At 61.1% G+C, this 23591-nt stretch overlaps 1 protein-coding gene across 6 annotated transcripts; it reads left to right on the top strand.

Moving 5' to 3' along the window:
* The first annotated feature begins 66 nt into the window (after positions 1-66).
* On the top strand, positions 67-23106 carry THOP1 (thimet oligopeptidase 1). Of its 6 annotated transcripts, none has more exons than XM_029218439.1 (14): positions 67-235; positions 2400-2612; positions 4930-5078; positions 6090-6197; positions 8882-8984; positions 12094-12254; positions 13278-13413; positions 13614-13980; positions 14061-14262; positions 16067-16253; positions 16359-16487; positions 17115-17251; positions 17502-18067; positions 22999-23106. In XM_029218439.1, exons 1-13 carry the CDS (start codon positions 220-222, stop codon positions 17655-17657), a joined length of 2064 nt encoding a protein of 687 aa, XP_029074272.1. In that variant the 5' UTR covers positions 67-219; the 3' UTR covers positions 17658-18067; positions 22999-23106. The 6 variants fall into 6 exon arrangements, with proteins under 6 accessions (XP_029074272.1, XP_029074269.1, XP_029074270.1 ...); XM_029218442.1 differs by having other exon boundaries at positions 103-235; positions 4959-5078; XM_029218440.1 differs by having other exon boundaries at positions 103-235; positions 17151-17251.
* The last annotated feature ends 485 nt before the right edge of the window (positions 23107-23591 follow it).

The following is a 23591-nucleotide window of genomic DNA, read 5'->3' as shown; positions in this document are numbered from 1 at the left end:
GGAGTCAGCGCCCGGGTGCACAGCCTCGGCTTGTGGGCGGAGCTGGGGTGCGCGTGCGCCCTGCCGTCCGGCGCACGCGTCTCCCAGCATTCAGTTGGTGCGCGGGCGGCGGGCACCTCAGTCCAGTAGGCTTCAGCGGTTGAGTGGACGGAGGCTGACGGCTGTTACGCCGACGCAGGCCAGGTGGAGGGAGAGGTCGCCGGTGCACACCCGCCAGCCATGAAGCCCCCCGCAGGTACCGGCCGCCCATTGGTGTTGGCCCCGCTCGCCGGACCCAGGAGCCGCGCGCTCCTCGGGGTGGCCCCTGGGGCCTAAGAGCGGAGCCCAGTGACTCTCGAGTGACCCGGGCCCAGGCAGGGGAGGGGGGTCAGCGAGCCCGGAACCCCGAACCCTCGGTTGCCGAATGAATGAACAACTTTTCCAGCGCTTCACTCATTCGGCAAACTCCGTGTCGCTTTTGCTGAGGATGGGTCTGGCCCTTGGGTGGACTCTGAGGGAGTTCTAGACGCAGTTCCAGAGCCAGAGACGGACGTTCAACAGGCAAAAATTAAGCGAGGGCTTTAGACAGTCGTCGGTGCCGGGGCTGGTGGTGCTTCTTTAGGGAGGGCGGTCCTGGAGGACTTCTCGGTGGAGGTGGCATTTCACTCAGCCTGGACCCCGTGGGGAGAAGCAGCTGTCCTGCGGGAGGAGCGTCCCAGGTGGTGGGAATCGCGAAGGCAAAGGCGGGGAGGCAAGCGCACCAGCAGGGCGTTTGGAGAGCAACAGGTCATTTTAGCTGGAACACAGCTGGGAGTCCCTTTTATGGGAAGCACAAAGAGGCGCTATGGAAGGGTTGGTTTTCATTTAGGGGAGCGATGCCACCCGCATACTCTGTTTTAGAAAATCGCCCAGGATGTTGAGTGGTGCCTCCTGGAATTTTCTCTTGCCCACCTATCCTCCCTCTGCTCTTTCTGCAGCCCATTGTGATGATGGTGATAATTGTATTCATGCTGATAATCATAATTACGGTTATTCAGGCCTCAGGGAGGCAGGAATGTTGTCTGCCTTGTTTGCTGCGGGATTGTTAGCTCAGAGACCTGGGACGTAGGTGACAATCAGTAAATATTTATGAAAAGAATGTGCCTGCTCCAAGTTTTCAAATCCTAGTTCCTCCAAAAGGTTTTCCCGACAATTCCACCTGACTTGGACCTCCTGCCTTTCCTGAGCTCCTGGAGCCCTTCTTTACCACCAGATTTAATGCAGACTCACAGTCCCTCTTGTGCAGTTCTTGAAATCCAGAATATTCTGCAAAGATATTCTCTAATTTGAAGCAGTCATTTGGCCAGAAAAATCGAACCTCTATTGAGGTGAAGAGGCTCCCCCCGCCACTTAGTGTGTATCAGTGGAAGTAAGCTGTCCGGCTTTGAACCCCACCTCTGTCGCTTGCTGGCTGTGGCATCATGGCAAACTCAGGATTCCCATCTGTAAAGTGGAGCCACATAGGGTGCAGAGTACAGAACTGCCTGAGAGTTCAGTGAGGTCAAAACACCCTGGAACACACAAGAAGGTTTTCAAGTGACAGCTGTTGTTTTTCTTTTAATTAATTAATTAATTAATTAATTAATTTTTGGCTGCGTTGGGTCTTTGTTGCTGCGCGTAGGCTTCCTCTATTTGTGGCAAGCGGGGGCTACTCTTTGTTGCGGTGCGCAGGCTTCTCATTGTGGTGGCTTCTCTTGCTGCGGAGCACAGGCTCTAGGCGTGCGGGCTTCAGTAGTTGTGGCACACGGGCTTAGTTGCTCCGCAGCATGTGGGGTCTTCCTGGCCCAGGACTCAAACCTGTGTCCCCTGCATTGGCAGGTGGATTCTTAACCACTGCGCCACCAGGGAAGCCCGACAGCTGTTGTTATAGGACCACAGTCTTGTATCCAAAAACTCCTGGGGCTAGGGACGTCACAGTCATCAGGATTTCCCCCTCTTTTAGAGAAGTAATACAATACAGATGTTCCAGGTTCCATTCAGGGAGGTTGGGGGTACCACCCTGCAGTGCAGTTATTCTTTCAGTGAAACGCAGGTATATGCCGGATGTCCCGCTCAGCACCGCTGACTTCGGGGGCGGGGCCTCTCCTGGGGGCGGTCCTGGCTGCTGTGGGGTATTGAGCAGCACGCCTGGCCCCGCTGAGGCAGGAGCATCACTCCCTAGTGGTGACAACCACAGACGTCCCCAGACATCCCCCAGTGTCCCCTGGGGGCAGGATCACCTTGTGCTCTAGAGGACCAATCGCCCTGTGCGTCCCCAGAAAGCCCTGGGGCCTCGCCATCTGTTCTGGGAAACTGTGGGCTCTCCCCAGCCTGTTACTCTGACCCTGATTCCGAGCCTGAAGCAGACACGCCGGGTGTGGGGTTCTGTTTTCTGGGTCCAGCCTGTGCAGGAGACGCCCTGGACGTGGCGGCACCGTGCTCGGCCGTGAACTACCTCCGGTGGGATCTGAGTGCCCAGCAAATCGGGGAGCTCACCACCGAGCTCATCGAGGAGACCAAGCGCGTGTACGACCGCGTGGGCTCCCAGGAGCTCCAAGATGTGTCCTACGAGAACACACTCAAGGCGCTGGCCGACGTGGAGGTGTCCTACACAGGTGAGCCCTGCCCAGACTGGGCAACACCACCTCCTCCCCGGGGGCCCGGTGGAGAAAGGCAGCCCGGGCTGGCCAGCTTGCTCTGTCCCCGAGGGCCCAGAACGGCAGCGTCAGACAGTGTCTGCCAGTTCTCCTCTTGGGGAGCCGGCTCACGTGCCAGCCTTGAAACTGGAGCCCCTTCTCACCCCTGCCCGTGTGCCTGCCCGGGGATCTGTTTGTTTTCTCTGAGCCGCTGAACTTGGTCCCCTTTGGTTTTCTCCTCCCATGGCGCCCTGGGTCCCCTGATACCCTGAGGCGTCCTCATCGCCACCCCGTGGGTCCTTCCCTCTTCGCCTCCACAGTCTGTCTGCTGCCTTTGTATGTCAGATACACAGCTCGCCTCCCAGAGGCCCCTCTGCGGAGGTTGATGAGGCAGAGAACTCTGAGCCGAGGAGACCCCCTGTGCCGGAATCTCTAGAGCAGCTGTTTTTCTGCGAACCGTCTAGAATCCCTGAATTCCAGCTGCGGGATTCTCACATGTCCCTGACGCCTCGCCGTGCAGGGTCTGCTTGCCCCTGGCCTGCAGGCTTAGACTCCAGAGGGTCCGCCCTGGGGGAACCCAGTGTGCCTTGGGCCCAAGGGTGAGGGCTGCGGCTCAGGCAGCGGATGGAGAGCCCGCAGGCCGGCTCTGCCCCCCAGTCCCCTGCTCTTGCGGGGGCGGGACAGGGGTGGCGGGCGCGGGACAGGGGTGGCGGGCTCAGTCTCCCCTCTCATTTGTGGCAGGAGGCTCTGGAGGGTGGATGATGCAAATTCCCACCTCGGCAGGGACCCTGCCAGACATAATTTGGTCTCTCCTACTCTACTTCTGTGGCCTTTTCTTTCCATCTCCCCTCAGTAACCTGAGTAATTTTAAAGGACACTAGAATTGGACCATGGCACTCCCCTCGACCAACTCCGGTGCCTTCCCACTGCCCTGGGGGCCAAGGTGGGAGCCCTCGACGTGGCCTCTGGGGCCCAGCCATGCACCGCCTTGCCCCTCATCCTGCGTCCCGTCTGGGGGCTTCGTGCCAGCCGGGGAGCCCCTCCCCTCTGCTTGGCTGGGTGTCGGGTTCTTTGAGCACAGATTGAGCTCCGCCCAGCGCCCCTTCCTGTGCCCCGTCTCCCCACACCAGCCACCTGGACTAATCCCACACTCTGGTGTTTCGTTGTCATACTCGGTGCAGTAACAGTCTGCAAATCCCAAACGGACAGAAAAGGCCGTTTCTGTCCTTTTCACAGCTTGCTCTCAGGCCACCGGCATGAGACCCGCCCAGAGCCCCACCGTGTTTGGCCTAGTCAGCTGAGCCGGTGACTGCCCTGCAGAGGTTTCCACGCTGCAGCTGACCCACCAGACCTGGGCCATCTCGGTGGCCTGGAACCGTGGAAGCCACCAAACTGTGATGTTAATTCAGGTCTCCCCCATGCAAAGTATATGCTTTTTTAAACACTGCTGTGTTGAGATAGAATTCACATACCACGTAATCTGCCCACTTAAAGCATAGACGTCATTGGTTTTTAGTGTATTTAGCATATCCAACCTTCACCACTCTCCAATTCCAGAGCCTTCCATCACCCCAAAAAGAAGCCCCGACCCCATCAGCAGTCACCCCTGACAACACTAACCCACTGTGTCTGTGGATCTTCCTGTTCTGGACGTTTCCCATCAATGGGATCACACACTGTGTGTCCTTCTGTGTCTGGCTTCTCTCACTGAGCATCGTGTTCTCAGGACCCGTCCACGTGTCAGCGAGTGTCGGGGCTTCACCCCTTTTCATGGCTGAGTGATGCCCCCGTGTGTGGAGGGACACGTGTCCAGTCATCTGCTGATGGCGCCTGGGTCGTGTCCACTGTTTGGTTACTACGGATCATGCTACTGTGATGGCGTGTGTAGGAGTTTTGGGTGGAGGATGTTCCGTTACTCTCAGGTGTGCACCTGGGGGTGGGTCTGCGGGTCATGTGGTGACTCGGCTGAAGCGTGTGCTTTCACAGCCGCCACACGTTCTGTCTCACGAAGCGTACACGTGTGCCGTGAAGTACAAAATCTTTGGTGAGCTGCAGCGTAGCCATGGGCAGCCATGGCTCTTTTCTGGCACCGAGTCCCTTTGGCCTCTTCCGGTCTCATCCTACTCCCTGTTCCGGTCCCTCTTGGCTTGGGGTGTCCTGAGCTAAGTTCCTTCTCTTTTGGAATGTGAGTCCCCGAGGACGGGGGTAACTGCGCCCATCTCTAGCCTGGGGCTGGCACCCACCCGTTTCCACCCGGGGCCGTTTTCACACCTGTCCTGTCGTCTCCCTGTTTCAGTTCAGAGGAACATCCTTGACTTCCCGCAGCACGTCTCCCCATCCAAGGACATCCGGACAGCCAGCACGGAGGCGGACAAGAAGCTGTCCGAGTTCGACGTGGAGATGAGCATGAGGCAGGACGTGTACCAGAGGATCGTCTGGCTGCAGGTGAGCGCGCAGTGGGACCTCTTCAGACTGGGTCGTTCCGCTCCCCGGGCCTTACGAGGTGTCAAGCTGGAGGCAGCCCCGCAGGTGGGCAGTGGGCACCACGGGCTGTGGGCTGGGCCTGGGGAAGGTGGTGAGTTTCACGGTGGGGCCGTTGGACCACAGCAGACGACGTTAGAAACGTGACAAAGACGAGTGGGAGGGAGGAGAGGAAGCATAAAATGCCTTCCCGGGTCCACACATCACCTCACTTTCCCGACCTTGCTGGGCACACCTAGAGGGGACGTCCAGTCTCCAACGTGAGGTGAGGGACGAGTAACACGTGTGTGCACTTCCTGCCTTCCTGTGGGTGCTCCGTGCAGCCGGCCGAGCACTGCTGCCTGTGTCGGGGGGACCACAGATACTTCTCACGTGGCTGGTGGGTGGTTCTTAGAACCCGCTGATGCGTATCCCTCGGGACCAGGGGAGGCCCCTGGGTGCTTTGTGCAGACACAAGGGCGGGGGCCTCTGAAAGCGCAGGCAGTGCTGCTTTTAACAGAAGTTTTCACTGACAGAATTGTAGGTTCACGTGCAGTTGTAAGAAATGATTCAGAGTGGTCCCGGCTACTTGGCCCCGTTTTCCCCAATGTCACCTTTTGTGAAAGTAAAGTCAGCGTCCCAGCAGGCTCTTGACGTTGACACAACTGCCCGTGTCATCCGCTGCCCTGGGAAGGTCCCCAGCGGCTTTCGGTCTGGGGCTCTTCCCAGTCAGGCGAGCATTTGTGTACAGTTTCTGTGCGGACTTCAGTCTCCATTTCTCTGGGGTAAGTGCCCATGACTGCGGTTGCCGAGTCCTGCGATGGCTGCTTTGTTAGGAAGTTTTGCTTTCTAGGAAACTGGCCAACTCCTTTCCAGAGTGGCTGCACTGACTTGCGCGGCCTCCAGCGATGACTCCCCTGTGCTCTGCTGCCTCGCCAGCACTGGGCACCGTCTCGATGTTTTGCTGCGAGCAGAGCTTTGGTTATCTTGTTCTAGGAGAAGGTCCAGAGTGACTCGCTGAGGCCAGAGGCGTCGCGGTACCTGGAGCGGCTGATAAGCCTGGGCAGGAGGAATGGGCTCCACCTGCCCGAGGAGACGCAGGAGGTGAGCGCCTGGCCTGGGCCCCGAGTGCCTGCCTCTGCCCATCTTTCTGCCGCCTCAACCCCAGGAGGGAAGGTCCACGTGGACCAGCAGTCCCACTGCACCTGCTCTGCCCTCGGTCCTCAGGGTCACAGGGCTTCCCCAGAGCACGGGCGGCCTGGGCCCCTCTCTGCGTCCCGCCTCAGCCCCGCCTCAGCCGGGCCCCCCGCCCCCCGTGGCTTTGCTGGGAGGGTCTCAAGGAAGGACCGCCTCCTCCGAGCCCACTCCGCCCTCAGCCCCCGCTCCCACAGAGCTTCCGTCCCGACGCCAGGCCCGTGGGGCTCCCGTAGCAGCAGCTCTGTGACTGTTGGGTTTCTACGGTTCAGTTCGGACTCCATCTACCCGGAGTCAGAGCCCGCAGGTCAGGGCTCGGCCCACGCCGGCCACAGGTCCACGTCGTCCTCTGCGCTTGTGGCTGACAGGCTGTGTCAGGAGTTCCCACGCGCCCACCCCGAGTTCCATTCGTCGGCTAGCGCGGCCCCCCAGAACACAGGCACCCAGTCCACGGACCAGACCACCGGGTTATCATAAGGAGCAGCCAGGTGGCTGGAGGAGGTGTGGAGGCGTGGGGCGGGGCCGGGGCTTCCGGGTTCCCTGCAGGCGCCCACCCGGCAGCTCTCTGAGCCCCGAGTTTACCAAGATTTCGTTCCATGAGCACGATTACATCGTTGGCCATGAGCCACTGATTCACGCTGCAACCCCTGTCCCTCTCCCCTCCCAGGAGGTGGGCAGGCAGTGGGGCTGTAAGATGCAACCCATCCTGTGGCTTTAGGTTTAGGAGCTCTGTGCCAGGACTGGGGGCCAAGATCCGACGCGTTTCTCCCGTAATTCACAGCGCGGATCCCGCTGGGCACGGAGGCTGGGGGTGATGGGGGGCTGACGAGCGCGTCCGCCTTCACCCACTCCCTCCTCTCTGGGCTGAGCCCTGTGGCCACGCAGGTTCCCAGTGGGCCCAGCCCCCCGGGGCCTGTCCCTTCAGGTCCTCCCAGTTACCTGACACCCCTCTGCCCCCAACGTGGACCCCAGAGCCCTCAGCTCTTCCCACCCCTGGTCCAGCAGGACGGGGTCCCTGCAGCGCCCTGGACAGGTGGGCGATGGGCAGCCCGGCCCCTCCCGGGAGGCAGCCTCGTGGGGTGGGGAGGGGGGCGGGCACGGCGAGCCACCCATGGTCGAGCGCATCACCTTGGTGGGGGGCATGTGGCGCCGTGGCTGCACGCGTCTTGACCTCTGGGATCAGACCCAGCTCTGCCACCAACCGGCTGGGTCCCCGGAGGCCGGTCACTGGACCCCGTTGTCCCTGTTCACCCTCTGCAACGTGCGTGACCCGAGGACCCCCTCACAGGTGGTCGTGAGCGCTGACCGAGTCGGTTTGTGTGGAGGACAGAGAACCGTGAGGCCAGCAGATGAGGAAAGAGCTTGCCACTCGCGGTTCTGGGCAGGGGCCCGCCTCGTCACCTAGGGCCTCCCGGGAGCACGAGGGTTCGGCAGCAAGGAGGGGAGGGGTGGCTGGGGACTGGAGCCTGAGGTGTGCGTCCCCGGGAAGGAGCAGCTCAGGATCGGCTAGAATGATCGGGGCTCTGGGCCTACCCAGGGTGATGAGCGCGGGGGGACGGTGGCCCCGAGTGTGGGAGCCCTGTACAGAAGGGGCTGGGGTGCATCCCTGCGCTGGCTGGTTTGCGTCAGAAAGTGACAGAAGCGGTTAATGCAGGTACCAGGCCCGACCCAGGGCTCAGCGACAGTTCTCGTTTCTCAAGAAAAACGCTGTCCCGCTTCGGCCGGTGCTGTGCCTTGTGGTGGAGGAAACCGGGACTCGGAGGACTGTGGGACTCCAGCTTCCAGGGTGGGCTGGGCGCGAAGTCCTGCGGAGCGGCAGGCGCGTGGAGCTTCGAGGCTGGGGGAGCCGAGGGTGTGCACGCTGGGGCTGCGCAGACCGCCTTGACGCTTGAGAACCACTGGCCGGAGGGACCACGGGGACGCCCAGGGAGGAGGGCGCCCAGGAGAGGCGGCCTGCTGGCGCGGGGCGAGGTCCTCAGTGCCGCCCCGCCCTCCCAGGGCGCCCTGTGCTCCTGCCCAGTCGTGGCCCATGGGGCCGTGAGGCTGTAGGGAGGCCAGTGTCTGGCACGGCGCCTGCTGCCCGCAAACGCCCGGCGTCCCTCGGGCTGCTTCTGAGCCAGGCGTGCCCGACGAGCCCCTGCTCCTGGCAGAGCCAGCGGGCACGCTCCCCCAGCGCCCCTCCTGTCCTCCGACAGGCATGGCTGTTCAGCCCGGGAGCGGGTCGGGCGCGCTGAGTCCTGGGCCGGGCAGGGGGTGCAGCCTGGGCAGGTCCTCAAGGCGTCCCTCCTACTGCTGGCCCGGCAGGGGCCCCAGGGAGCCGGTGCCTTCCTCTGCACCCCATGTCGCTCCCTCCCCCAGGCTGGTCCATTTCTCCCTGTTTCTGAAAACCACATAGACCCTGAAGGGACAGAAACTTAGCTCCGTTGAAATGGCTGAAGCTTAGGCTGTCACCTTGGGGTAACTCCTGAGGAGGGTCCTAACAGTTAGGACCCGAGGCCCTTTCTCTCCCATCTCCCTCCTCTCATCCGCCTCTTCTGCCTTAACCCCCCTCCGTGCCCCCGCCCCCCGATCTCACAGCCATCTTCTTCCTTCAGAAAATCAAGAGCATCAAGAAGAAGCTGAGTCTCCTGTGCATCGACTTCAACAAGAACCTGAACGAGGACACCACCTTCCTGCCATTCACGCGCGAGGAGTTGGGTGCGTGCGGGCCCCGCACGGTGGTGGAGAGGCGTCTGTGTGCCCCTGACACCCGGGAGGGCCTTCTTCCGCTGGGGTGCTCAGAGTGTTTGGGTCCCAATGTTCTGGATCCTTCCTTGGGGGCGGTTGCGGTCTGTCTACCGAGATTCTGCCCCAAAGGGAGTTGTCCCCCAAGACCCCACCCCCACCCTGCTCTCTGTGATGTTTCTTTAATCTCACAGGGTCCTCCCCAGTCTGACCAGGCGTGGGGTCTTGAAGGGCTGGGGCCTGGGCGGCTTTTGCAACTTCTGCCCTCTTCCTCGAATGCTTTATTTTGAAAACTTCACACCTGTAGGGAAGTGGCAAGAATAGCACCAGGGAGACCCCATGTGCTCCCCGGGCCCGGCCTCCCTACGTGGATGCTGTGTGTGCTGTTCCTGCGCCAGGGCCTCCGGACATGTCTCTAGGAGCAAGGGCACCTCCTGAGTCCCCGGGTACAGGCAGCCCTCGGGAAGCAGAGCGTGGAGCGGTCCCCCAAGCCGTCCCGATGGCAGTCTTTACGTTTCTGGCCCCATCTGGCTTGAGCCAGGCCTCAGGCATTGCATTTAGTTCCTGTCTCTCCAGGCTCCTTCCCTGCTGATCGGTTCCTGAACCTTTTACAAACTTGCTTCCGTCTTGCCCACGCTGATAGTTTTGCAAAATCTAGGCCAGGTGGGCAGCGGCCTGTCAGCTCTGCCCGGGGTTCAGATGGGGCTGAGCATCGTCACCGGTTCTGTGTAACAGGCTGTTGCATAAGATGTGACACCTCGTTTGCCTCTGGGCGGGTGGGTTTTGGGGACACCCACGGATGCACGCTGACCCAGGCAGATGCTTCAGGTCCATCACGCCAACCTCTGCTGCCCTAACTTCTGGTCCCCAACCCCCTGTCCCGGGCAGCAAGACCCATGTGGCTCAGGGGGTTCACGGGCCAAAGGGTGATCCCGGGCCTCCGGAAACTGGCAGCTGAATCTGCTGGCACAAGCTGTCCTGTGGGGCTGCTTTCCCCCCATCTGTCCAGCCCAGGGGCCCTGCTGTCATGGCCCGGCCTCCCGGGCGAGAGGGTGAACCCCAGCTCCATGGAGCAGACATTCAGAGCCCTGGTGACCTGTCTCACAGGGCTGGGGTGGTGGCTGGACATGTGTGGCCAGCCTGGTGGGGTTTGACCCCGTCTGCAGTTTCAGTTCCAACTGAGCAGGAGCCTCGCTGGGTTATTTTCTCCGGTTGTGGAAGGATCCCTGGTGTCATTTTACAGAAACATAGATGGTGTGTTCTTTCTCTGTTTTCTCCCTGCTTCCTGTCCTTCCTCTGTCTCCCTCTCTCCCTCCCTCTCTTTCTCTACCTCTGTCCCTCTCCCTCCCTCTCCCCCCTCCTTCCGTCTCCCTCCCTTCCCCTCCCTCCCTCTCCCCCTCTCCCTCCCTCCCCCTCTCGAGAGAGAGTCATACACACACATAACACTTTGGTTTCTTTCCCTAAATCTCAGTCCTAAGGCAATTTCCTCTAGGCGTCTTCTCTGTAAAGGCGCCATTCTCCGTTCATAGTCAGTCATTTCTCCAGAGAAACTTGGAGGTTGGTTCCTCTCATTTGTTTTCACCCACTAGTCCTGTGTAATCTCTTAGTTTGTATCTTCTTGTAAGTCAGAACTCACCCCCCTGCCCCACCCCACCCCCCAGTACTTGCTGACCAGTGTCTTTGTATGTGTGGGCTTCCAGGTCCTGGTCTTCCTGGTGGGGTGCGGTCCCCTGCTGTCATTACTTACTTAGATGCTCATTGTCCCAGTGTGGCCTCGAAGAGCCCCTCAAGTGGACGTGTCCCTGTGATTCTTCAAGCACCTGCTATTTGACACAGGGTGGGCCGGGCTCACTTTGTCCTCTCCCTGGCCCAGCCCGGCCTGGCCCTGGTGGGATAGTCAGAATGAAGGTCTGGCTGCTGGGTGTGCGCCCAGATGCTGGGAGTTATTGCTTCTAGGCCCCCTCAGCTGACGAGAGCTGTGTGCACACACGCGCACAGACACACATCCATGAGTGCCTACCAGTGCCTTCAGCTCAGGTCGAGCATCTAGGGATTCGCCTCGTGGCATCCCTTCCATGCTTTCACCACCTTGTCCAACAGTGAGAACCGGCTCCTGGGTAAGTGTGAGGCTGAGAGAGAGTCACAGGGTCTTCCAGTCCCAGTAGGGAGGAAGAGCCGGTTCGGGGCAAGGGTGGCTCTCCCTCAGCTGTTTCTTGTTGGGTTAGGGTTAGAGTCACGGGCACACCTGTCGGGGCCTGCCGAGACGGCCCACCTGAGGGGGATCCTCTAGGGTTCCTCCACCCCTCCCTCAGCTCCCAGGCCCCAGGGCTGAGCTGGGTGGCGAGGCTGGGGCATGAGGGGTGGTGGCCTTGCATCGCCCAGGCTGTGAGGCACAGGTCCCTGGAGGTTTTAGTCTGAGGGCGATGCACCCGGGTCTCCATGCTAAGAGGACAGGCCAGGTTGGAGGCCAGCCATTGCAGCAGTGCTGACAGCTGGGATGGGGCGGGGGCACCGCCCAGTCAGGGCTGCCTGGCGGGTTCTGCCTTCCACTGGTGCCATCCACCCAGAAAGGACACAGAGGAGACGGCAGCCCATGCCATCCCGGGGTGGATGCCGTCCTGGGCTGGAGCCTGTCCCGGGGTGGACGCCGTCCCAGGGTGGACACTGTCCCGGGGTGGGCACTGTCCCGGGTGGACGCTGTCCCAGGCTGGAGCCTGTCCCGGGGTGGACACCGTCCCAGGGTGGACACTGTCCCGGGGTGGGCACTGTCCCGGGGTGGAGCCTGTCCCAGGGTGAACGCCGTCTGCAGGTGCAGGCTGGCCTGGGTGGAGCTGAACATAGCTTTTCCTCCCCGAGGGCATCTTGATGAGGAGAGCAGCGGCTGTCTGAGGCGGGAGAGCCCTTGACGTGGCTCCTTTGGGTGCAGAGGTGGGAAGTGGGCGTTTGGGTAGGCCGCACCGGGCACTGTGCTCCCTGCTGGCTCCCGTTCCTCACTTCCCACGCGGGAGGGACGCCCTCCCTTTCCACCTGGGTCGGGCAGCCCACGGGGTCCTTTCAGAGCTCCCCGATTTGGCTCCCACAGGAGGGCTCCCTGAGGATTTCCTGAACTCGCTGGAGAAGACCGAGGATGAGAAGTTGAAGGTCACCCTCAAGTACCCGCACTACTTCCCCCTCCTGAAGAAATGCCACGTGCCCGAGACCAGGAGGAAGGTGGAGGAGGCCTTCAACTGTCGGTGCAAGCGGGTGAGGAGCCCGCCTCTGCCAGCTCAGTGCCCGGAGGGGCCCACGAGCTTGCTCCGCCCCTAGCAGGTGTCCGGGGGTCTGCCTCCGTCCCCCAGGCTCCCCGGGGCAGGGGTCTGAGCCTCTTCCTGAGCTCGTGCTTCTGCTCCCTCGCTCTCAAGCCTTAGCCTCAGGTCCTCTCCCTCTCGGGTGTTGCCGGCTGCCCGAGGAGCTCGGATTCGCAGAGGTCCCCCCCATCCCCTCTCTGTGCCTAGCATGTGGGCTGGGCCTTCTCGCTGTGGCCCGGGCACGGCCTTGACATTCAGACATCGGGTTCTGCAAGGACACTTGTGTTTGGTCCATACCGCGTGTGGCTGCAGTCTGTGCTTCTCCCATTTAGCATCTTCAGTAGATGGGGGCTGTGCGTGAGCCCTTCATCTTCCCCGCAGACACCACTGGTGCTCGCTCGGCCTCGCGGGGGATGCGGGGGACACGGGGGACAGTCCTGTGTCCCCGCCTTCTTGGGCTGCAGACAGGCCACGTTGGTCCTGTGGTGACTGGGGGCTCCCAGGAGAACCCCACCGCAGACCGGAGAGGTGGCCCCCGAGAAGGTGGCGAACGCCTGGGGCCGGGCCTCAGCAGCCAGCCACGGGCCACCTGCAGCAACAGGTGTCTCACCGTCCAGGGGCTGGGTGTTCGGGCGCCGTGGGGATGAGCTGCTGTCTGCACAGCAGCCATGTTTGTCTTGTTGAGCCTGGGGAGGCCCCTTGGTGGCTCCTGGAGAGCCTGGCCGCATTGCTTCCCGCCCTTGGCCTTGGAGCCCATCACGGTTCACGACCTTTCTGGTTCCGAAGGACCTGTTTATAAAGACCACATGGTAGGACAGCACCAAAGTGTCTAGAAATCCGGGCCAGGAGGAGGAGGGAGGGGTATTGGCTGTGCGCGCCAGCGGCCTGAGAGCCCTGCCCACCTGCAGAGACCTGGCCCGGGGCCCCACGGGGAGGGCATGGCCCATGGTCCCCAGCGCCGGCCGTCTCTGGGTTCCAGGAGAACTGCGCAATCCTTGGGGAGCTGGTGAGCCTGCGGGCCCAGAAGTCCCGCCTGCTGGGGTTCAGCACGCATGCCGACTACGTGCTGGAGATGAACATGGCCAAGACCAGCCAGGTGGTGGCCACTTTCCTAGGTAACCCTGCCTCCCCCTGGGGCCCAGTGGGGAGCGGGGTCAGGCAGACCTGGACTGGACGCGGTGCTGCCTGAGACCCCACTGTGTCAGCCTGGGGGTCACCTTCCCAGACCCTTCATTCTGCCTCGAGGGGCGCAGGGTTGGGGGCGGCTGGGGAGCCACCCCAGGGACGTAGCCGAGCCTCTCCCCTCCGCCCGCAGATGAGCTGGCCCAGAAGCTGAAGCCCCTCGGGGAGCAGGAACGGGCCGTGATCCTGGAGCTAAAGGAGGCCGAGTGCCAGAGGCGGGGCCTGCACTTTGACGGGCGCATCAACGCCTGGGACATGCGCTACTACATGAACCAGGTGGAGGAGACGCGCTACCGCGTGGACCAGAACCTGCTCAAGGAGTACTTCCCCATGCAGGTGGTCACGCGCGGGCTGCTGGGCATCTACCAGGAGCTGCTGGGGCTGACCTTCGACCTTGAGGAGGGCGCCACCGTGTGGCACAAAGATGTGACGCTCTACACGGTCCGGGACACGGCCTCGGGCAAGGTCATCGGCAAGTTCTACCTGGACCTCTACCCTCGGTGTGTGCTTGGGGGAACGTGTCGGCCATGGGCCGGGGATCCTCTGCGGAAGCTGGGCCTCACCCCGCGTCCCTCCCCAGGGAAGGGAAGTACGGGCATGCGGCCTGCTTCGGCCTGCAGCCGGGCTGCCTGCGGCAGGACGGGAGCCGCCAGATCGCCATCGCGGCCATGGTGGCCAACTTCACCAAGCCCACGCCCGACGCACCCTCCCTGTTGCAGCACGATGAGGTGGAGACCTACTTCCACGAGTTTGGGCACGTGATGCACCAGCTCTGCTCCCAGGTGGGTGCGGGCGCTGGGCTGCGGGCAGGAGAGGGGGAGGGCCCAGGCGCGCGCGTGGTCCTCAGGCATGTCCTCGCCGCGGGATTCTTCAGCTGACGTCACCCCGGACGTGGCAACGCCCTCAGTGTCAGCTTCCATCATCAAACCCCACTCACTGAGCACGTAAACAACGGAAATGGATGTCCTGGAGCCTCTGGAGGCTGGAAGCCACTGATCAAGGTGTCAGGGCTGGTTCCTTACATGTTAAATACATGTACTCAAGAGTTGCCTTTAAAAAAGAAAAAAGAAAGGAACGTTGCCTGCAAGTCTGGTGACAGCCAGTGATGAGAACCAGAGGGAAGGCTCTGGGGCCGGGAACGCCGCGACCAGTGAGGCCCTGGGGCTGCTGGCAGTCTCGATGGAGGCTCAGCAAGTCCCAGTGACTTCCCCACGTGGGGCCCCCAGCTGAGCGGCAGGGCCCAGGACCCACTGCTTGCTCAGTCTTCCTGCGGTCAGCCCTCCGTCCCGAGAGCGATGCTGTCACAGGCTGCACCGGAGCACATGGGGACAGTTCACTGAGCTGTGCAGCCGTCACTACTGCCATGTTTTGGAACATTTTCATCACCCTGAAAGTGTCCCACATGCCCTTAGCTATCACTCCCTCCCCAGCCCGTGACAACCAGGAACCCACTCTCTGACTCTGTGGATCTACCTGTTCTGGACGTTTCCCATCAGTGGAGTCGCACCCTGTGTGTCCTTCTGTGTCTGGCTTCTCTCACTGAGCATCGTGTTCTCAGGGTCCATCCACGTGGTAGTGAGTGTCAGGGCTTCACCCCTCTGTGTGGCTGAGGGATGTCCCCGTGTGTGGAGGGACCACTTATTACTAGTATGTTTATGAGCAGAAGGTTTTGACTTTGAAGTTCAGTCTATTAACTGTTTTCTTGCACGTTTTGTGTCCTATGGAAAAAATCCTTCTCTAACCCGAGGTACTGAGTTTCTCCTGTCTAGTTTCTTCTGCCTTTTCTGCCTAGAAGTTTTGTAATCAAGCCTTTAATTTTGTTGTTGTCCACTATGGTGGAGTGTTGTCTGTGGTGTGAGGCTGGGGGTCACCCTCTGTCACCACGTTGTCGCCGCCGATCCCCACGCAGCCACATGTGACGTGTGTTTCTGTTTAGAGACACCTGGTCTGATAGCAATTGTTGACTCACTCACTGCGGGGCTGTAACCCTCGCCTGAAGGAAGCTCATCTGACGCACGCACTGTCCCCGTGAGCACGTCACCGCCCTCCTGCACTTGGGACACCGGCCAACACTTCAGCTCTATGCTCGGAGCCATGTTGAGCCGAGAAATCACCCCAGAAACACAAAAATGCACACATTGGAGCATTCAGCAGACCGTGAGAAGGACGCTTGTTTGCAATTGGGGCTTGGAACCGGAAGTTGGGGGTCAAGTGACCCAGGAGTGAGGAGGCAGCGTCTGCCCTGCTCCCTGGGGCCTGGGGAGGACATGCCGGGGTCACTGGGCTCGTGTGGATCCACACCTGCCGGGCCTGGGTTCCAGCCGCACTGCGTCAGGGGCCGTGTATTCAGGAAGAATTTCAGGCACGAAAGAGGAGCAAAGAGCGCCTGCCAACGGCCGCCATCCGGTTGCGCCGTGTCCGCACCTTTGCCTCCTGGGTGCGGGGCTTTGGCTGGAGAGTGTTGGCTCCATGGGTGGGGAGGGGGCGCGGTGATCCACGGGGTGGCGGGCTCTCTGCACCCCTGTGTTCCGGGCAGGTCTGGGGTCCGGGGTGGGCCCTCCTGCAGCTCCACAGCCTGCCTTGCAGGCCGAGTTCGCCATGTTCAGTGGGACACACGTGGAGCGGGACTTCGTGGAGGCACCTTCGCAGATGCTGGAGAACTGGGTGTGGGAGGTGGAGCCGCTGCTCAGGATGTCCCAGCACTACCGCACGGGCAGCGCCGTCCCCCAGGAGCTGCTGGACAAACTCATCAAGTCCCGGCAGGCCAACACAGGTGCGGCCGGGCCAAGGGAAGGGAAGGGGGCTCCCAGACCGCCCGGCTGGAGAGGGCGGCCTGGACACAGAGCCAGTCCCACGTCTCCTTCCTCCTGCCCCCCAGGCCTCTTCAACCTGCGCCAGATCGTCCTGGCCAAGGTGGACCAGGCCCTGCACACGCAGACGGCCGCAGACCCAGCCGAGGAGTATGCCCGCCTCTCCCAGGAGATCCTCGGGGTCCCAGCCACGCCAGGTAGCCACGCGCGACGCAGGCCCACCTTAGGGGTTGGGGTGGCGGCCACTGCCCGGGTCAGGAAGATCGTCTAGTGGTGTGTGAAGGGGGACCGACCGACACCCTCCGGCCGAGGCCGTCGGACCTCTGGCCTCTTCCCGCCTCGGTTCTTGGGCTGGTCCCTCCCGCTGTGGCCCGTGGAGGCCAAGGGTGGGGTGGGCGGCTCAGCAGGTGCTTTCTGGAGAGCCTGGAAGGGGCAGGAGAGGGCTTCATACCCCGGACGGAACGCATCCACAGGTTTGCACGTGCATGTCGGTGTGGACACGCGGTTCACTCCCTCGTGAGCGCTTTAATCCGCGCTCTCCCCGTGGCGGAGGGCGAGCCCCGTTTCGTCCCTCGGAGCCTCGGCAGCTGACCTTGTAAGAGGCTTAGAGGTGAACCCTCATGAGCTTCAGCAGAAAGTGGGCAAAGATTTATTTGTGTCCCTCCACTGAGTTGCCCGCAAGGTCCCTGTTTTCTTGAAGTGTTGGGCCAATTCTCCCTCTAGTGGCAGGGGTCTCAGACAGGGCTGCTTTGAGGCCCCCGCTCTCGGGAAGGGGCACTGAGGGGCCAGGGGGCCGGGCAGGAGCCTCTCCACGTGTGTCCCAGGGACCAACATGCCCGCGACCTTCGGCCACCTGGCAGGCGGCTACGACGCCCAGTACTATGGCTACCTGTGGAGCGAGGTGTACTCCGCGGACATGTTCCACACACGCTTCAAGCAGGAGGGCGTCCTGAGTGGCAAGGTGAGAGGCCGGCCTGCCGCGCAGGCCAAGACCGCGCTCCTCGGCCTGGGCCTAGATGCCTGTGCCACCCGCCTGGGCCTGCCCGGCCCTGAGGACCCTGCCCTGGTCCTCCTGCTCCCCTGCCCTTTGTTCAGCCACAGCAGAGGTGGCCACACCCACACCCCCAGATCCCCTCCCTTGGATGCTGCTGGCCCCTGGAGCCACGGGTGGGGTTACTCCACCCTCCTGCAGCCCCGCCCCCTCTCGGCAGGTGGGCATGGACTACAGAAGCTGCATCCTGAGGCCGGGCGGCTCCCAGGACGCCAGCGTCATGTTAAGGCTCTTCCTGGGTCGGGACCCCAAGCAGGACGCCTTCCTCCTGAGCAAAGGGCTGCAGGTTGAGGACTGCGAGCCGCCAGCCTGCTGACGGCACAGGGTTCTGCCCACCCCAGTGGGCCGGGTGCCTTAGCGCCCCGCCGGGGCAGGGGAGGGGCCGCGTGTCCCCCCAGCCCCTGAGTCCCCGGCGGCCGGCCTGGGCCAAAAGCCTCCACCTGGATGTGTCTAGAGAGCCTGGCGTCAAGGCTCCCACTTGTTGCACTAATACAGCCCCTTCCTGGGGAGCTTTCCTGGTTAAAACACGGTTCTTTGAAATGGAGGCATTAAAAAAAAGGCTCCAGTCCTGGTCTCTGACTGCCATCCCTTCCACCACAGGAGTGGCATGGGGGCCATCACTCTGGCGGGAGTTCTGACCTTGGTCGGGGATCGGCCCTGGGGCCGTTGAAGGCTGCTCTCCACTGGTGACGTGTCTGGGTCACTGGGAGACGGCTGAGCTGTGGGGTGAGTTCAGACGGGGATGGCCCCCCCACCCTCGCCGGGCCGGCTCTCCAGTGACGTGGTGTCAGTCTCCTGCCGGCCTCTCGCCCGTCACTGTTTGGCATGTCGGGGGCTGTGATTGGCGGGAGCTGGTTCTGGCGGTGGGCATAGCTGCGGGGAGCTCGGCCGTGGCTGGCCCTGTCGCCGTGCCCTGTCCTGCTCATGGCCGGCCGGCTGGCTTCCTCTGGTCGCCGGCAGTTCGTGAAGTCTGGGCCACAGCAAGGGGCTGTCTTCCTGGGTCCTAGCAGTTCTTCCCAAAGGCCTTAGGAGTGTTTTTTGGTGGCAGTAGGAATTCAGAGAGGGTGTTGCACCACTGGAGCGGTAGGGTGGGCTGGACCGTCCTGTGTGTCCTTCCCTGGCCTTTGAGCTCCTCGGGAGCCCTGCCTCCAGCCCTTTGTCCCCACAAAGGACGCCAGGCAGCGGAGCGAGGGCGCGGGTAGCGCCCTGACCTTCTCCCTGGGGCCCAGGCGGGCAGGCCGTGCCACGCTCTGTCCTCCCCTCAGCCTGCCCGCCCGTTCTCACCCGCCCTGGGCCAGTCGGCTGTGGACCAGGCTGTGGTGTCTGCCCTTCTGCAGCACTGGCTCAGCTCCCTGCACCCACTTCTGTGCCTTCTGTGTTCTGGGCTGGTTGCTGGCCCAGAGCCGGTGGGTGGGTGCCCCGTGGCCAGGAGGGCTGTTCGTATGAATTACCTGGGGCTCGAAAAGGAACACAACCTGCCTTCCGTCCGGGCACCTCTCGATGGATATGGAAGTGGCGTGTCGGGGCCTGGGGGCTGCTCGTCTTCCTCTGCACCGAGCCCCCAGATGGTCCCCAGCTGGTGCAAAATCCAGGTGTGGCGTTGGCACCCCAGCTGTGTGCTGGGCAGTCCGTTGCAGGAGCCACAGGCCTCGGGCTGGTGGGCCACAGGGTTCCCAAGCGGGCAGGTCAGGACTGAGAGGGTGAGGCCTTTCCCCAGGTCCAGGGCCCAGACTGAATGCCGGCTGGAGGCCCATCTGCTCACTGCCCACCCCCCAGCCCCTGCCCTCACATCAGCCCCCAGGGCTGAGCTCAGGTGTTTGATGCCCAGGCTCTCTGGCAGCCCAGCCCGTTCCCAGTCCTCCGTGGTCACTGAAGGACTTGGAAGCAGGTTGCCCCACAGAGACTGTTGTTCTCAGAGCCCTGGGCAGGGGGCAGGGAGGACAGGCACAGAGCCTTGAGGGGGTGTGGTCGCCAGGGCAGCCGGAGCAGCCTCCACACAGTAAGTAAGGGCATCTCACCAAAAGCAGTGCATTTCTCCAGCCGCCCTGGGAGCTGAGCTCAGGTCCTGGCGCAGGAAGGGCCAGCAGTGCAGCTGTTACCTGTCACTAGGGGGTCGTGCCACCTCTTAGATCCTCCCCCTGTCCCCTTCAGGGGTTGCGACAGGACCCCTGCAAATCGGGTTGTCACTCCTCCCCATCCCCTACCCCTCCTCCATGAGGGTGGAAGGAACACATTTTTAAAAAGGATGGAGTTTGGGCTTCTGGTGGCACAGTGGTTAAGAATCCGCCTGCCAATGCACAGGACACGGGTTCGAGCCCTGGTCCGGGAAGTTCCCACATGCCGTGGAGCAACGAAGCCTGTGCGCCGCAACTACTGAGCCTGAGCTCTAGAGCCCGCAAGCCACAACTACTGAGCCTGCGTGCCACAACTACTGAAGCCTGCGCACCTGGAGCCCGTGCTCCGCAACAAGAGAAGCCACTGCACTGAGAAGCCTGCGCACCGCGATGAAGAGTAGCCCCCGCTCGCCGCAACTAGAGAAAGCCCGCGCGCAGCAACGAACACCCTACACAGCCAAAAATTTATTTATTTGTTTATTTAAAAAAATTGATGAAACAAGCGTCTATCCAGGGATGGTTCGATACAAAAAATCTAGTCCCTCCACACGCGGGAGCATCACTTCGCCGTGAAAAGGAGAGAAACACTGACACTCGTTTACAACGTGGATGGACCTTGAGAACACTATGCTCAGTGAGAGAAGCCAGACACAGAAGCAAGCTGTGACGTTAACTGTAGGTGTCAACTTGACCGGGCTGAGGAACGTCTGGATAGCTGGTAAAACATTTCTGGGTGTGTCTGTGCAGATGTTTCTGGAAGAGATTATCATTTGATTCAGTAGACTGAGAGATCCGCCCTCACCCATTTGGGTGTCATCCGACCCATCAAGGGCCCAAGTGGAACAAAAAGACAGCAAAAGGGCAAGTTCCTTCTCTCTTCTTGAGCTGGGACGTCCCTCTCTTCCTGCCCTGGAGCTCCTGGTTCTCGCGCCCTTGGCTTCGGACTGAATCGCACAGAGCCCTCCATAATTGTGTGGCCAATTCCTATGGTAAACCTCTGCTATGCTCTGTTTCTCTGGAGAACCCTGACTGCTGTGGCCACAGCGTCTGATTCCGTGCATGTGAAATGTCAGAAGGTAAATCCGTAGATGAGTGGTTGCCAGGGCTGGGGCTGTAGGGGGATTGGGGGTAATGGCGCAAGTGTAAGGGGTTTCATTTTCTGGCCGATGATCATTTTTTTGTTTTGGCCACGCCGCCCAGCTTGCGGGATGTATCTTATCTCCCCAGCCAGGGATTGAACCCAGGCCCTCAGCAGTGAAAGTGCCAAGTCCTAATCACTGGACCACCAGGGAATTCCTGATAATGTTCTAGAATTGATGGTGGTAATGACTGCACAACTCTTTAATTTACTAAAAAAACCACTGAATTGTGTACTTTTAAAGGGTGCACCTTAACATGTGTACATTATATCTCAAAGTTTAAAAATAAAACAATATCAGGGGGCTTCCCTGGTGGCGCAGTGGTTAAGAATCCGCCTGCCAGTGCAGGGGACACGGGTTCAAGCCCTGGTCCGGGAAGATCCCACATGCCGCGGAGCAGCTAAGTCTGTGTGCCACAACTACAGAGCCTGCGAGCCACAACTACTGAAGCCCGCGCACCTAGAGCCCGTGGTTCACAACAAGAGAAGCCCCTGCAATGAGAAGACCGCGCACCACAACAAAGAGTAGCCCCCACTCACCGCAACTAGAGAAACCCCGCGCACAGCAACGAAGACCCAACTCAGCCAAAACTAAATTATCAAAAAAATTTATATATATATATACCAGGGGTTCAGGGAACCTGACGTCTGTGCACAGATCCTGGCCGGCCCTAGAGGTGTGGGGAACCAGCTTGGCGGGAGACAGAGGGTCCCTGGCAGCCTTGGGGAGAGCAGGCAGCCCACACGGGCCCATGAAGGAGCCTGGATGCACAGCTGCCTGGCCGGGAGTCTTTAAAAAATGACAAAAATTAACTTAGGCCGAGTGCAAAACACTCGCCCCACAAGGGAGTACAAAGCGATTCCCTGGACTTCCTGGCGGTCCAGTGGTTAGGACTCCGAGCTTCTACTGCAGGGGGCACAGGTTCGATCCCAGGTCAGGGACATTCCATGTGCCGCGGTACAGACAAAAAGGGGGAAAAAAAAAAAAAGATTCTGTTTACGTGAAGCCCCAGAGGAGGCAAAACTGCTCCAGGTGACCGACAGAGAGGGGAGAGCCAACTGGGTCCTGCAGCCGCTCATCTGGACAGGAAGAGCTTATGCACAGGGCAGTGAAAGCAGGTGCCTTTCATTGCGTGTAAATTTTATTTCAAACCCAACTCAATTCACAAAAGTAACCATGAGCCCACTCCAAAATCAACTGCCACAAGCACATTTTAATAACTGGAGGGGGAAGACAACGTGGAAATGGTGCAGGGAAGGCAGTTTTGTGGTTTTATATTCTTTGGCAACAAAGTTCTTTTCCTTGACTATTATTCTCTCAAAACATGACCTGGGATGAGGCACCACTGCCACCCCGCCTTGGGCAGTGCTGGAGGGGCGCTCAGCAGCAGAGCTCAGACCCAGGCCCCCACTGAGCCTCACTGGCCGTGGTGTTTTCATCACAGTGTTGCCTGAACACGTTTAAAAACTAATATATGTGTAGCTAAAAAAAAAAAAAAAAAAAAAAAAATCACTAAAATCCCCATCATGGAAAATAGCCATGCCCAGCCCCATGCTCCCCGGACCAGACCCCCTTTCAGCAGTTTTGGTGGCTTCTGGCATTTTCCTCCGTGTCTCTAAAGTTATTTATGATGCTTCTCCCCTTCCTCCTGTTTTTTGGTTTTTTTTTAAGAAATTTATTTATTTTTGGCTGCCTTGGGTCTTCATTGCTGCGCGCAGGCTTTCTCTAGTTGCAGCGAGCGGGAGCTACTCTTCGTTGCAGTGCGTGGTCTTCTCATTGCAGTGGCTTCTCCTGTTTCAGAGCACAGGCTCTAGGCGCAGGGGCTCAGTAGTTGTGGCTCGCAGGCTCAGTAGTTGTGGCGAACCGGCTTAGTTGCTCTGCAGCATGTGGGATCTTTCCCCACCAGGGCTGGAATCGGTGTACCCTGCATTGGCAGGCGGATTCTTAACCACTTCGCCACCAGGGAAGTCCCTGAACATAAGTTATAATGAAGTAATTAATACTTCCGAGCGAGCATTCAAGCACACAAAAGAGAAGTCCAAGACCTTAAGAGAGAAACTGGGGTCCCTTAAGAGAGGGGGAGGGGCACCTGCCAGGGAAGACAGAGTTCGTGAAGAGAGGTGACGAACTCTGGGCCATCCAGTCGTGGACAGCTGTGGCCGAAGGACTCCATGGGGTGGGGGGCAGGTACCCAGGTCGGGTGAGGATGGCAGTGGACCAGGTGAGAGGTCAGTGCTGGACAAAAGGGGCGGGCTGCCCCCTCTCTCACCCAAAGAGCCCATGCAATTGGCCTGAGGTGCCGCAGCCAAGCAGGGACTAGGTCCCGGGTCCCCTCGGAGACCCGGTAGGACAATCTGGGTGGGGTCGCTCCCAGCCCATCCATTCACCAAAAGAAATCCCACAGGGGGAAACCGGACGGCTCCTTCGCCCCAAAGGAAAAAAGAAGGCCCTGAAAGGCCGCTGGAGGAAGGGCCACCGGGACAGGTTGGCTTTAGGCGTGGGCACGCTGGGCTGCTCTCTGAGCATTAGAGGGCGGTGCTCACGTCTGAGGGCTCTGGCGGGTAGAAACCAGCCCAAGCCGGGAAGCACCACCACGTGGCGCGATCTCGGCTCGGGGCACTCTCCCGGGATGGGGGATATGGGTGCCCCAGACCTCTCGGGGGGGGGCCCGGGGGGCCAGGTGCGTGCGGGGATCGCGCGGGGGAAGGGGGGAGGAGTCTGGAGGCCAGCCCCGGCGCTAGGGGCCTCGGGGGAGGGACACCGGCCCAGAGGCGAGGACTGGGGCGGGGCGCCTTCGCGCCCCCAGGGCCCGGGCCGCCTCGGGCACCTACCTGCGGCCGCGCCCGCACGTGCCACAGCGCCCGGCCCCCCCAAACCCGGGGGGGGGGGGGGGGGGGGGGCCGCGCCACGTGACCGCCCCGCCCGTCCCGCGCGTGCGCCCTGCCCGGCGCCCCATTGTTGGCGGCAGCCGCGTCACGGGGGCGGGGCCGGGGCGGG

This window comes from Monodon monoceros, unplaced genomic scaffold, assembly GCF_005190385.1.
Source record: "Monodon monoceros isolate NGI ecotype Baffin Bay Population unplaced genomic scaffold, NGI_Narwhal_1 Super_Scaffold_12, whole genome shotgun sequence".
Taxonomy (NCBI): Eukaryota; Metazoa; Chordata; class Mammalia; order Artiodactyla; family Monodontidae; genus Monodon; species Monodon monoceros.
This window is presented reverse-complemented; position numbering and strand designations above follow the sequence as displayed.

Bases quoted from the DNA above. Each gene is read 5' to 3' on its own strand.
- THOP1 (XM_029218436.1), top strand. The intron at 13,414-13,613 runs GTAACCCTGCCT...CTCCGCCCGCAG, and splicing joins GGTGGTGGCCACTTTCCTAG to ATGAGCTGGCCCAGAAGCTG. The intron at 14,263-16,066 runs GTGGGTGCGGGC...CCTGCCTTGCAG, and splicing joins TGCACCAGCTCTGCTCCCAG to GCCGAGTTCGCCATGTTCAG.